We start from the raw sequence: 13,468 nt of genomic DNA, 5'->3' as shown, positions 1-13,468 counted from the left end.
AAGGTGACTACAGTACAATGCAGCCTTGGTTTGTATTATTTCCTATTTTAAGCGAAAGCTCACTACCATCTTGAGGTTGTTTTTAGCCAGTGTAGAAGCCATGCATGGTTCCACTGCATCAGCACCAGGTGTCGGATCACTGCACCTGTTCAGGCATCGATGTTCCTGACCAACAATAAGCTCCTCTCCTTGCTAGTAAAGGTCTAAAATATACATTATATGTAAAAACCCCAGCCTAGTTGTAATTAAATATTTACATTTTTTAGTTCAAATTAGAATGAACTAATGTACTTTGGATTCTAGTTCATCAAACCTTTGCACATGCCTAAACACCATCCACTGATTGTAATTTTAATTAATGCTGATTTGAAGCTAGGATGAGTCATAATTGCTCGGGTAAAACAGGTATAGATGTACAAATAGCCTGTAGGTAAAAGACCAGAAAAGAAGCTGCAGCAGGGCAAAGCCTTGTCTGCCTGCCTGCAAGACAGAGAGAGAAAGGAAGAGTCCCAGGCTCCCTGCACGCAAACCCACACACACTGAGGCCCAGCCGGAGCAGAGCAAGGCTCCTCCTAATCTAATCACTGCCTCTGATCTCTGCTGCCCCATCAGCTGCTTCTCAGGCTGCCTGCTTGTGTGTCTCCAATGACCAGAATGTGTGCCTGCCTTCCCCTGACTGTCAGGGGCCTTGCAGCTCACACAGGAAGCTAAATCACACAGACACCAGCCGTTGCACAGGGCTTCATTCCAAGGCCCATGATACAGTACATTGCTAGGAGCTAATCTGGTTATTGATTAGGATCTGAACCGGAGCTCATATAATCAAATAGCTGCAAGATGAAAGAACAAGCTTCCATCATCTATCTTAAGTAAATAATATGATCGAAAATACTGAAAAGCAAGCACCTGGATGGAGACAGTTAATACATTATTTTGAGAAGAGCAGGAGAGACAGATTCATTACATATAATGTCCTTGTATGACAGTTTAATGTACATTATGTTCTGTATTAGAATCCATTGTTTTACCTATCCATGTGCAATACATTTCATTGTACTGGTACTAATCATACTATGCATCTGTGAAACTAATCCTCAAATTGTTGTGATATAATATACTAACTTGGAGCATATTAGGTCATTAGAAAATTGGAAACAGATTTCAATATTTATCAAATCTACTCAGATTTAGCTTCTGCTGCAGTGAGAAGACAAAAAGCCTAAATGTATACTCACAGCTAAGATTACCCCTCCAGCATATCAACTAAACCAGAAAATGTGGCATGCATTCAAAATAGCAGATTAATCTCCTTCTGCCGTGGTACAGTGTAATTGAAAATGCCCACAGGAGACTATCTATGTTCATATAGTATGTGCCAGAAAATATAGGGCTATTTCCATGGAAAATTCTGGAATGGAGTTTTTTATCAATAGCATGCCGGGGAGACATGTATTTGGAAGATAGAAGATTGCACACATCTATCTCTCTGGATCCCAACTTGATGGTTCTGTTAACTGCTTCAAATGTTTATCTGTCTTGATAGATATCTGTAGTAAAATTCCTATTTCCATCTAGTTTGAGGAGAACATTTTACAGTTGATATGAAGGGAATAGGCCAGCATTTTCCAAACTCGGTCCTGGGGACCCCAAGGGGTGCATAATTTGGTTTTTGCAAGTTTTGGTTTTTGGCCCTAGCACTACACAGCTAATTCAAATAATGAACTAATCATCAAGCTTTGATTCTTCGAATCAGCTGTGTAGTGCTAGGGCAAAAACCAAAACTTGTTTGGGAAACCCTGGTATAGGCATTTACAGGATGAATCCCTTTCCCAGATGACAAAACCTCTAATGGCAGTGGAATCGTTCCATGTCATTTAAGCTAGCCATGACACCCACCATCTCAGATTGTTCTAAAATTGTATCTGTAGTTAGAAACAGGTATGATTGGCATTCCTGAAACATTTTATTTTATCTCAGAGAAATTAAGGTAATTGATTGCACCCAAATTGGACATTTTAATTTATAGGATTCAGATATTAAAACAGAAATGATATATTGTATACTGGTTGTTGGGGTGGGATTGGCATTGGGGGGTACATTTTTTGGATTCCTAATGTCTTACTCATTGGTAGGAAGATGTTTGGTCCATATCAGATGTTGGGTACTATATTTATTGAATATTGTCTGAATCCTATAAAATAAAATTGTTAATTTGGGTGCAATTAATTACTTTAATTTCTCAGAGATCAAATTATATTTCAATAAAAGTATGTTTCAGAAATGCTAATCGTATCTGTTATGAACTACAGAAACGATTTTAGAACAATCTGAGATGGTGGGTGTCGAAATCCTTGTTCTTGTGCTTTTTAAGGTGGAACAACCTAGTGATTAAATCTCATCGCCCTCATGCTTGCCTCAGCTTTTGACAGCGATAGAAAAATAAAGGTATGAACCATATTCCTATTCATTCATGAATACTTTTAGGCAGTAAAGCTTTCATGTTCTCAATAGGGATTGAGGAAGCTTCTGTCAGGTCCACCACCCTGACCCCTTGTCTGTAGGTGCCCTGTCCGCTACTGGTCTGTGTGCAGATCTGACTAGGAAATGTACTTCCTTCCTCCTCCATCTCATTCTTAATCCTCCTCCCCTTTCTTTCTCTTGACCTACAGCAAGTAGGAACAGAATGTTTCCCCCTGCTTATATTTACAGTACTATGATTTGATGGGGCAGACTGTGTGTAAAGATGTAGAGAAGCGATAGACCTAATGTGTTTATAATCCAACCAACAGTGCCATTTTGTTGCATGTGGTTATGTTGCATGTTAAATGTATAATTCATCCGGCAACAGAAATATAAATGTTTGATGCCTTCCAGGCTGTGAAAAAAGCCCCTGTTGGAAGGATGACCTTGAAACGTCCTTTAACATCACAGTAACAGGCCACTTTACTTGGCAACGTTGAACAACGAGCTGGAGCAACTGCTAATGACACCAAGCCTGCTGCTGCAGCTTTCTTTTCTCCTTTTCCTGGGATGCAAAATGTAGATCAGAGGAGTGTGCAGTTTGGTTTGTGCACAGTCTCAGGAGTAACTGCCACTCAAATCCAAGTCTGTATGAATACCAAAACACATGGAACACAGAGGGAGACGAAGAAAGAGAACAGTAGAAATATGGAAGTCAGCATTCTACTTCCATCTTTGAATGAACAGGATATATTAATATCTATCTATTTCCTTATTTTCCTTTAGTATGTTTACTCAGAAAAGCAAGAGCAACAAACACCAAGAGCATGACCCTGTGTTTGCTACCGGGTTGTTTGCGCTAAGAATTTGCAGCTGATTATTGTCTGTCTGTGGTACTTTGAATTTCCGCCAAAGGAATTAGGCTTGTATTTGTGAAGCCAGTTCCCTCTCACAGCTGAATTCCTTCATCTATGCTTTCTAAAGGGGAAATGAATATAAATAAATAAAATATATCACTGTGGCAGCCTATTACATTTTTAACTAAACCGTTTTGTTGATATTCATGTATGTTTAGTCTTCACACAAAAGGAATATTTAATAACGAAGCCATATAATTGAGACAATGGTTCATAGCGGCTTATTCAAATAGGCATTAGCTCATTAGTCCCTAATGTTTTTGTCTGAGTATAGGCTAAGGTATGTTGAAAATGAGTGTTTTCCTTGCTTACATTAGTAATACTGATACCACCAAAACATTTAAAGGGACACTTATTAATGCTTATGGGATTCAACTGTGTCATAAGTACCCTGCTTTCCAATTCATTCAAATGTATAGTGTTATCAATAAAACAAACAGCTTTTTCGATCAATTATAAACGAGAGACATTTATGGCATACGTTTGAAATTCTAATGTGAATCTACTTTACAAAGCAAATGTTCTACTATATGTGATTTATCCTCCTGATTTAAATCTCAATCCAAATGAATTACTATAGATCCCCTTCAGGGGATAAATAATCAAAACATGCAATTATCTAACAATCGCCACTTTGATTAAGATACTCCCATGTTAGTGACTATGCCTGTCTGGAAGCAGGCAGGAGATAGATAGATAGATAGCATGAGATTATTGAGAGGACACCTACATGACCATGTGGCATTTCTGCTGGGAGTTGCATGTGAATAATTACCCATGCTGCTCAGGGACTGGAGACTCCGTCCAAGTCCTCTCTGAGGCACGCCAGCATGTCAACAGCAACAACACGATCACATCTCACACAAAACATTGGAGAGCTGCAGGGTGTTTATGGGTGATTTGTCCACATCTGGCTATTCAACGGTTCTATAGTATGATTCAGATGTTAGGGCGAGGCATGTGGTCAGTTATATTGCTGTAATTAATGGTTAGATGCCTCTATGATAGGGATGGTACTGAGTATCGATATCATGTACGGATTACAGATGGGTAGAATTAAACTGCCCTGTGGAGTAATGGCAAAGTATTCCACTGTCCATTTTCGTCAACCTCAATCCTCTCTTAATTTGTCTAATAGTTAAGCTGGCTCTCATTTGCACCGTCTATCTACATCTGGACACTTGTCAGTTGTACTTCTCTTCAACTCTATGAACAACTGCATCTGCACAGCATAGGATACAATACATACATTAACTAATAGACAGCCATGAAAAAAAAACAATGTTTTAGCAGTTTTTTTCCTATTCAGTATTATATTGCAGCCAATATGTTACTGTTTATAATGTAACTATCATGTAATCCTTTCAAATACATTTTTATACATGTAACAACAGTATGTAAGCATGATATTTCATACCTGATTGGATTGATGGAAACGGCACTCAGCAAGCTGAACTTTACCTTTACATGTTTGATTTGAGTACACTATTCTCAAGAGCACTACTCTCAAGAGCACAGATTCTAAGGCGGAGCAAGCTAATTTAATCACCACCACGGTTGTTTGGCAGAACCTCTACTAGCTTTAATACTGTTCTAACACCCATACTTACAGTGGGGAGAACAAGTATTTGATACACTGCCGATTTTGCAGGTTTTCCTACTTACTTTTCCTACTTACAAAACATGTAGAGGTCTGTAATTTCAACTGTGAGAGACGGAATCTAAAACTAAAATCCAGAAAATCACATTGCATGATTTTAAAGTAATTTATTTGCATTTTATTGCATGACATAAGTATTTGATACATCAGAAAAGCAGAACTTAATATTTGGTACAGAAACCTTTGTTTGCAATTACAGAGATCATACGTTTCCTGTAGGTCTTGACCAGATTTGCACACACTGCAGCAGGGATTTTGGCCCACTCCTCCATACAGACCTTCTCCAGATCCTTCAGGTTTCGGGGCTGTCGCTGGGCAATACGGACTTTCAGCTCCCTCCAAAGATGTTCTATTGGGTTCAGGTCTGGAGACTGGCTAGGCCACTCCAGGACCTTGAGATGCTTCTTACGGAGCCACTCCTTAGTTGCCCTGGCTGTGTGTTTCGGGTCGTTGTCATGCTGGAAGACCCAGCCACGACCCATCTTCAATGCTCTTACTGAGGGAAGGAGGTTGTTGGCCAAGATCTCGCGATACATGGCCCCATCCATCCTCCCCTCAATACGGTGCAGTCGTCCTGTCCCCTTTGCAGAAAAGCATCCCCAAAGAATGATGTTTCCACCTCCATGCTTCACGGTTGGGATGGTGTTCTTGGGGTTGTAGTCATCCTTCTTCTTCCTCCAAACACGGCGAGTGGAGTTTAGACCAAAAAGCTCTATTTTTGTCTCATCAGACCACATGACCTTCTCCCATTCCTCCTCTGGATCATCCAGATGGTCATTGGCAAACTTCAGACGGGCCTGGACATGCGCTGGCTTGAGCAGGGGGACCTTGCGTGCGCTGCAGTATTTTAATCCATGACGGCGTAGTGTGTTACTAATTCTTTGAGACTGTGGTCCCAGCTCTCTTCAGGTCATTGACCAGGTCCTGCCGTGTAGTTCTGGGCTGATCCCTCACCTTCCCCATGATCATTGATGCCCCACGAGGTGAGATCTTGCATGGAGCCCCAGACAGAGGGTGATTGACCGTCATCTTGAACTTCTTCCATTTTCTAATAATTGCGCCAAAAGTTGTTGCCTTCTCACCAAGCTGCTTGCCTATTGTCCTGTAGCCCATCCCAGCCTTGTGCAGGTCTACAATTTTATCCCTGATGTCCTTACACAGCTCTCTGGTCTTGGCCATTGTGGAGAGGTTGGAGTGTGTTTGATTGAGTGTGTGGACAGGTGTCTTTTATACAGGTAGCGAGTTCAAACAGGTGCAGTTAATACAGGTAATGAGTGGAGAACAGGAGGGCTTCTTAAAGAAAAACTAACAGGTCTGTGAGAGCTGGAATTCTTACTGGTTGGTAGGTGATCAAATACTTATGTCATGCAATAAAATGCAAATTCATTCCTTAAAAATCATACAATGTGATTTTCTGGATTTATGTTTTAGATTCCGTCTCTCACAGTTGAAGTGTACCTATGATAAAAATTACAGACCTCTACATGCTTTGTAAGTAGGAAAACCTGCAAAATCGGCAGTGTATCAAATACTTGTTCTCCCCACTGTATACCTCCTTCACCGTTACTTGATTCAGGTATAAATAAAAAATGGTATTATTCCAAGAGGACCTTTCCTCACCTATATATCCTATCACTGAGGCAATACAGGTCAGTTTTAGAATGACTTCTCTTCACAACAATGGTAGCCTAAGCAAAGAGAACACAACCTGATCTTATAAAATATTATTCTTATTCGTCTCTTTACCCTCTCTCTCACTCCCTGTCGAACTGTGAGAATCTGAAAGCCCAGTTGACACTCCACTGTCATGCGTGTTAGCACCGTCAAGTGCAAACTCTCCCACCTTCTGGATCACACTCTCCACAGCTCTTTACTCACCCCCACTTCTCCCACTTGGAGGTCAGCAGCCCCCTCCTCAACTCTACCCACACCAGTCTGTGCCATACCATCCACCTGCTCACAAAACCCTACTTTATATTCATCTGAGTATCTCTACTTATTAGCATTGATATGTAACCTTGGTGCTGGACAGTAGAGACTGCACCCTGAGTGTTGTAACTCTGCTGGAGGGCAGTAGAAGTGTGGTGCTGAGTGTGGTGACACTGCCCAGTGCTTGAGCCCCACTGACAGACAGCAGGGTGCAGCTCGATGAGGACCACGCTCAGTTCCACACCGTAAACACTAGATATCTCCCCCTCTCTCTCTCCTTCCTTCTATCACTCCTAACGCCCCCGCCTCCCTCCTTTAGCACTGAGTTACTGGCAAACCCCTCCATCACTACGCTACAGAGAGCAGTCAGGGAGACAGGGTGCTATCGCTGTCACCATGGTTGGGAATTGCTTTCTTTTCAATTAGCATTTTGATTGCACAGAAAAGCCCACACACAAACGATCAAATATTCACTTCGAAAAATGAATAATGCTTCCCACATTCAAGATGCTAATATGGAAGCTGGCGAATTCCCTTTGTGACAGGGACACCATTTTAAAAGCAGTATAATACCATTTGAACATTTTATTAAGCTTATTATTAAAAGTATACAGTAAAACAATGTTTGATATGGCTATGGGAATTTAGAAGTCAGGGAAAACAGCCTCTTTGTGAATGCAGAAAGGTTATATAAAAATATGTGTTTGTTGATTTGGTTAGTTAGCCCTGCCACTTGGCTGTATGTTGTTGTGGATGGATCAGAGTTAAACTGAGTCCCTGGCAGGCACTGCCTCCCACCAGCTGGGGGATAGCCCGGGGAGGAAGTGACTCTGAGCCCTTGTCAACAATGGATGCACAAACATCCACCATGCAACACAGACAAGCGCTACCAGCAGCATCAGAGGCAGAAGCAGAGGAGGCACAGGCGATTCTTTAACCTGTCTAAGTGAGGGAAAATGTACACCGATGCAGGCATGCACATTACAGACACACACAAACACACACAATCTATTTCTACATAACTATCTCTCCCTCTGATACACTACACATTCACAAATGAAAATTCACAACCGTAGGCTGTCAAACATTACACAAAGAAAACCTACCAAAATATGCACTATAAAACTTTGTATAGATACATGAATATACCAAACCTACAAAAGTACAATCTACTATTTACCATGAACAACATGGAATAGAGATTTCATGCAGGCAAAATATCAGACATAAAACATAATGTACTGTACGTTTGCTGTGCGCAGGTAACATGAATAGTTTTTAAAGACTTGTGCAAACCTACAGGGAGGACAGGAGATTCACACACCACTTCATGGTAGTAAAATGGGTACTGATCCCCGAAACCTCTCCCCTGCCCCTCGCCTCCATGCTTTTCCTTTCATAGCAATGACTATACCCATTGCCTTCTCCCAAAACTGGATGAATAACACCCCATTAACAGTTAGGGAAGGAAGGCACACTAAGTGAGGCATCGTGCTACTGCTACTACTGTAGGATGGATGCAAGGACACAACAAGCGGCTGGCAGGCTGCAGCCTCCTTACCATTTTAAACCCATTCCACTCCATTTGTGAGCCGGCAGCCGTTTTCTCTCCCAAGCGCCTGAGCAAATTTCCCCCTCACTTGGAGCTCTCGCTCTCTCGCTCTTGCTCTCTCTCGCTCTTACTTTCTCTCTCTGTGGTGGTGAGACAGTAGGCGGCTTGTGAAAGCAGGCATTCCCTTCTTCCAGAGAGGCTGGATGAGAATGTAAAAGGCTTCAACGTGAGCTCTGTGCTGCAGCGCCCTCCCCGGTCTCCTCCTCATCTGTGAGGTCAGAGCTCCCCTCTCTCTGGAAGCGTGTGCTGCAGCATTCTCACTGGCTCCTGCGCCTGTCTTTCCAGCCCTCTCCTCCACAAAGTTAACACATTCACTCTGGTAGCCTCAGAGATGCAAGGAGCGCTTGGCAAAGAAAAGCTTTTTGGTACCAGCAAAGCAATTCATCGCTGCTAAGGTCTTTGCTTGAGTGAGCACAAAGAGTGATTGCACCCTCAGGCACTATGGTAATAGGATGCCTGAACAGCACTATGTATATAAATTAGCTATTACTGCATGCTTGATTAAGTCTGCAAATATACATTACGCTAGTTGTATACATTCATACGTGCTCATATTTGTTGCATGTATGTTATTCAAATAAAGATATGAATCCAGTTAAATCGTATGTAATTTATAATTCATGAAAAATATCATTAGATACTGCTAAAACAAATTCAAAATACAAACGTTACATAGCCTAATTTTAAGTTGCAGTTATAAAAATAAACACCCACATAGGCTGTTAACTAATAACTAAGCCAGCCTTGGCTTATCACAGGCTACTACTGATATGCATATAGCTATCTATTTTAACAGTGCATTGTGAGTGAATTAATGTATCAGTGTCCTCTATGTTTTTAGTGTATGCAGTATAATGGTCTGACTTTTAAATGTGTGTGATGTGAGAATGTATGTGTGTGATCGTTTTAATATAAGGTAATGCCAAAGAAAAATGTCCATCCTGGATGGACAATAAAGTTGTATTCTATTCTATACTCACGTCAAACTGTATATCACACACACCTGCAGGAGCGACACCTATATAAACAACAAACCGCCCCAAAAATTGGGATAGGCTCCCTACGGATTCAAACACAAACCCCATACAGAAGTGTATCACCTGGCTAGGCTACTGCAGCAGAGGTGCAATGATGACGGTGACTCAAAGCAGTTCATTAAATGTAGACACATAATAAGATAGATACAGCTTATAAAACAGACGCCTTAGCATAGGCTAAACAAATTGTTCCCTACTCACCATGACCATTCTTGTTTTAGGTTGAGGAGGATAAAGCGAAAGGGGAGCAGCAAGTATTTAGTCTTCGTGTGGATAAAGAAAATCGGTTGCTAAAGGAGTCGGTCCTAGTGCTGGGCGCGCGTGGTCCCAAGGACAATCGGATAGAGAAGGCGCGTGTGAGTGGATGAACGTGAGCCTGCAGTGTGTGCAGCGTGTCAAGGGCGAGCCGTGGGTGGAAATCTCTTCGTTTCTCTTCGAGAGCGTCGGAGAAAAGAAACGGTCCCAAAAAATAAAACAAAACTAAAAGGGTAAGTCTTCACTGAAACGAAACAGCTAATGCAAGCATCCCTTTTTCCTACAACCATTTATGGGTTATTCAGTCTGTCGGGTTTAGAATCTCATTGGCTGCGATAGAACGGGGAAGGGGTGGTGCGCTAGTGGAGGAGGGCTATAGACGGAGGAGCAGTAAACTACTGGGGGCGATGGTACCGATGTAAGGTGCTATTGATATTATGCACTACAACATCTGCAGTGTTAATTTGACCTCCAAGCGAAGGCAGAGAAGATCATTGGCACCTGTAACATGGAGCAAGGTAACCAATAACCACCTCGAACCCCCACACACGGTGTGATGAGGTTTTGTAGCCTACATGGATGGAGACATACCACCATGAACAGTGTATAGAGAAGTACAGTAGCTTAATCGTTCCTCTGCGTGACATTACACAGTAGTATATCTGCCCTTTTTGATGTTGGTGATGATTTTGTTCATGCTACTGCCTTGCCACATCTCTCCACTCTATTTCCCCAGCACCCTCCTGTCTTTTCTGTGAGCTTCAACCACAAGTGCTTCCCTTCACAGCTGCACGTAAGCACCATCAATAATTAACATGAGGCCCCTCAGCTCCAACCTCTGAGAAAACCCATTTCAGCTCTGTGGTTGTAGTGCTCTGGTGTGGGGACTTTTGGACCTGGATAGGGAATGCATTACATCCCATACCTATAAGCCTACTACTAGGCAGGGCAAACCCGTTTTGGTGATTTCTGGTATATCATCTAAATAAATAAAACACAGCACGTTTTTGGACTCATTCAGCAGTTTTTACCTGATTAAGTACAATACCATTGGAAATTAATGTTGAAAGTTACATTTATATTCCTAAAACTTAAGTTGAAAATGATGCTGTTGCTGCTTCCTGTTGACAATACATTTTGATAAATAGCCCAATGTAAAAACAATTTTAAAGTGTCCAAATTAATAACCAACAACAGTTTGTGATATATTGCTTTATTAAAAACTGATTTCTCTCTTAACAAGTGGATTATTTATCTTTAGAATGTTAATTTCTCTACCATAAACTGCCTCGTCATTTTAGAGAATTTGTCAGTACGCAGACCACGTGTAACCATGCCAGCCCAGGACCTCCACATCCGGCTTCTTGACCTGCGGGATCGTCTGAGAGGGGTGGGGGGTGCTGAGGAGTACACTACATGACCAAAAGTATGTGGACACCTGCTCATCAAACATCTCATTCCAAAAATCATGGGCATTAATATGGAGTTGGTCCCCCCTTTGCTGCTGTAACAGCCTCCACTCTTCTGGGAAGGCTTTCCACTAGATGTTGGAACATTGCTGCGGGGACTTGCTTCCATTCAGCCACAAGAGCATTAGTGAGGTTGGGCACTGATGTTGGGCGGCTAGGCCTGGCTCGCAGTCTGCGTTCCAATTCATCCCAAAGGTGTTTGATGGGGTTGAGGTCAGGGCTCTGTGCAGGCCAGTCAAGTTGTTCCACACCGATCTCAACAAACCATTTTTGTATGGCCCTCGCTTTGTGCACAGGGGCATTGTCATGCTGAAACAGGAAATGGCCTTTCCCAAACTGTTGCCACAAAGTTGGAAGTACAGAATCGTCTAGAATGTCATTGTATGCTGTAGCGTTAAGATTTCCCTTCACTGGAAGTAAGGGTCCTAGCCAGAACCATGAAAAACAGCCCCAGACAATTATTTCTCCTCCACCAAACTTTACAGTTGGCACTGAGCATTCGGGCAGGTAGCGTTCTCCTGGCATCCGCCAAACCCCGATCCGTTAGTCGGACTGCCAGATGGTGAAGCGTGATTCATCACTCCAGAGAACGCGTTTCCACTGCTCCAGATTCCAATGGCGGCGAGCTTTACACCACTCCAGCCGACGCTTGGCATTGCGCATGGTGATCTTAGGCTTGTGTGCGGCTGCTTGGCCATGGAAACCCATTTCATGAAGTTCCCGACAAACAGTTATTGTGCTGACGTTGCTTCCAGAGGCAGTTTGGAACTCTGTAGGACAGACCATTTTTATGCGCTAAGCGCTTCAGCGGTCCCGTTCTGTGAGCTTGTGTGGCCTACCACTTCGCGGCTGAGCCGTTGTTGTCTTAGACGTTTCCACTTCACAATAACAGCACTTACAGTTGACCGGGGCAGCTCTAGCAGGGCAGAAATGTGACGAACTGACTTATTGGAAAGGTGGCATCCTATGACGGTGCCACGTTGAAAGTCACTGAGCTCTTCAGTAAGACCATTCTACTGCCAATGTTTGTCTATGGAGGTTGCATGGCTGTGTGCTCGATTTTATACACCTTTCAGAAACAGGTGTGGCTGAAATAGCCAAATCCACTAATTTGAAGGGTTGTCCACATATTTTTGTATATATAGTGTATTTCTGTCCGTAATAAAGGCCTCTTGTGAGGAAAAACTCATTCTGATTGGCTGGACCTGGCTCCCCAGTAGGTGGGCCTGGCTGCCAAGTGGGTAGGCCTATGCCCTCCCAGGCCCACCCATGGCTGTGCCATAGGGCCTAATTAATCTATTTCAATTGACTGACTTCCTTATATGAACTGTAATTCAGTAAAATCTTTAAAATTGTTGCGTTTATATTTTTGTTCAGTATATATACACTCTTTTTGATTAATCACTTTCATCGATATCACACTGAAATAAATAGAACAGGGGGCAAATGTTTGAGACAAAAAGTCCCAACTTCGACAGACAAGTGTCTAATTCTCGCTGAAGTTTCTAGACACATCTATAAACTAGCTAGCTGGGAAGGGCTCATCAGGACGACTGACTGAACCGAATCCGTTCGTTTCCACTCTACTCTCGCTGTGTGACATACGTCAGCAATTTGGGCACCAGGTGTCCGTATAGCCTCTCCCGCATTAGCCACTCTAGCATGGTGGTGGAAAATGGGGTTTCATAAAGAATGTATTCATATTTTCCCTGTTTTTTCCCGCCTTCTCGCCATTAAATCTAGTTAAGGAGGAAATCGAAGCCTTTGCAGCCTGAATGGAGAATGTTTTATGTACGAACCGGTCCATTGGGGATACGAGTGTATAGCCGGCTGCATGCATTCCCTTTGGATGGTAAGATGAAACGACTCAATATCACCATCTGTCGGCCTTTGGGCTAGTGTGAGGTAGTAACACAAACTGTCCACATTAGGAATATTAGCGCAATATAAAATAATTTAATATGGCAAAATTCAACATGTCAATTTAACATGATTATATGTTGCCTACTCACAAACTATTGCAACAATGACATATTTCTCACTCATTTAACCATTTAGAGAGTTTTTTTTTCTTCTCCAACACAGCCTCCATAGTGTCTGTGCAGCAGCCTGAACGTTTGATGTCCCTG

The 13,468-nt window shown here is 42.4% G+C and overlaps 1 protein-coding gene across 6 annotated transcripts in view; it reads right to left on the bottom strand.

Moving 5' to 3' along the window:
• Positions 1-13,468, bottom strand: part of LOC311130695 (ELAV-like protein 4) — a gene marked incomplete at both ends in the record, with an annotated part of 73,165 nt that overhangs the window by 46,489 nt on the left and 13,208 nt on the right. For 2 of the 6 annotated variants that reach the window (XM_084163483.1, XM_084163484.1), the window contains one exon: positions 8,528-8,551. The exons of the other annotated variants lie outside the window; for them this stretch is intronic. In XM_084163483.1, coding sequence (XP_084019609.1) covers positions 8,528-8,551 — 24 coding nt within the window. Of the gene's footprint in view, positions 1-8,527; positions 8,552-13,468 lie in introns of those variants that run through there. 6 annotated transcript variants of the gene reach the window in all.

This window comes from Coregonus lavaretus, assembly GCF_964263955.1.
Source record: "Coregonus lavaretus genome assembly, chromosome: 6".
NCBI classification, from domain to species: Eukaryota; Metazoa; Chordata; class Actinopteri; order Salmoniformes; family Salmonidae; genus Coregonus; species Coregonus lavaretus.
This window is presented reverse-complemented; position numbering and strand designations above follow the sequence as displayed.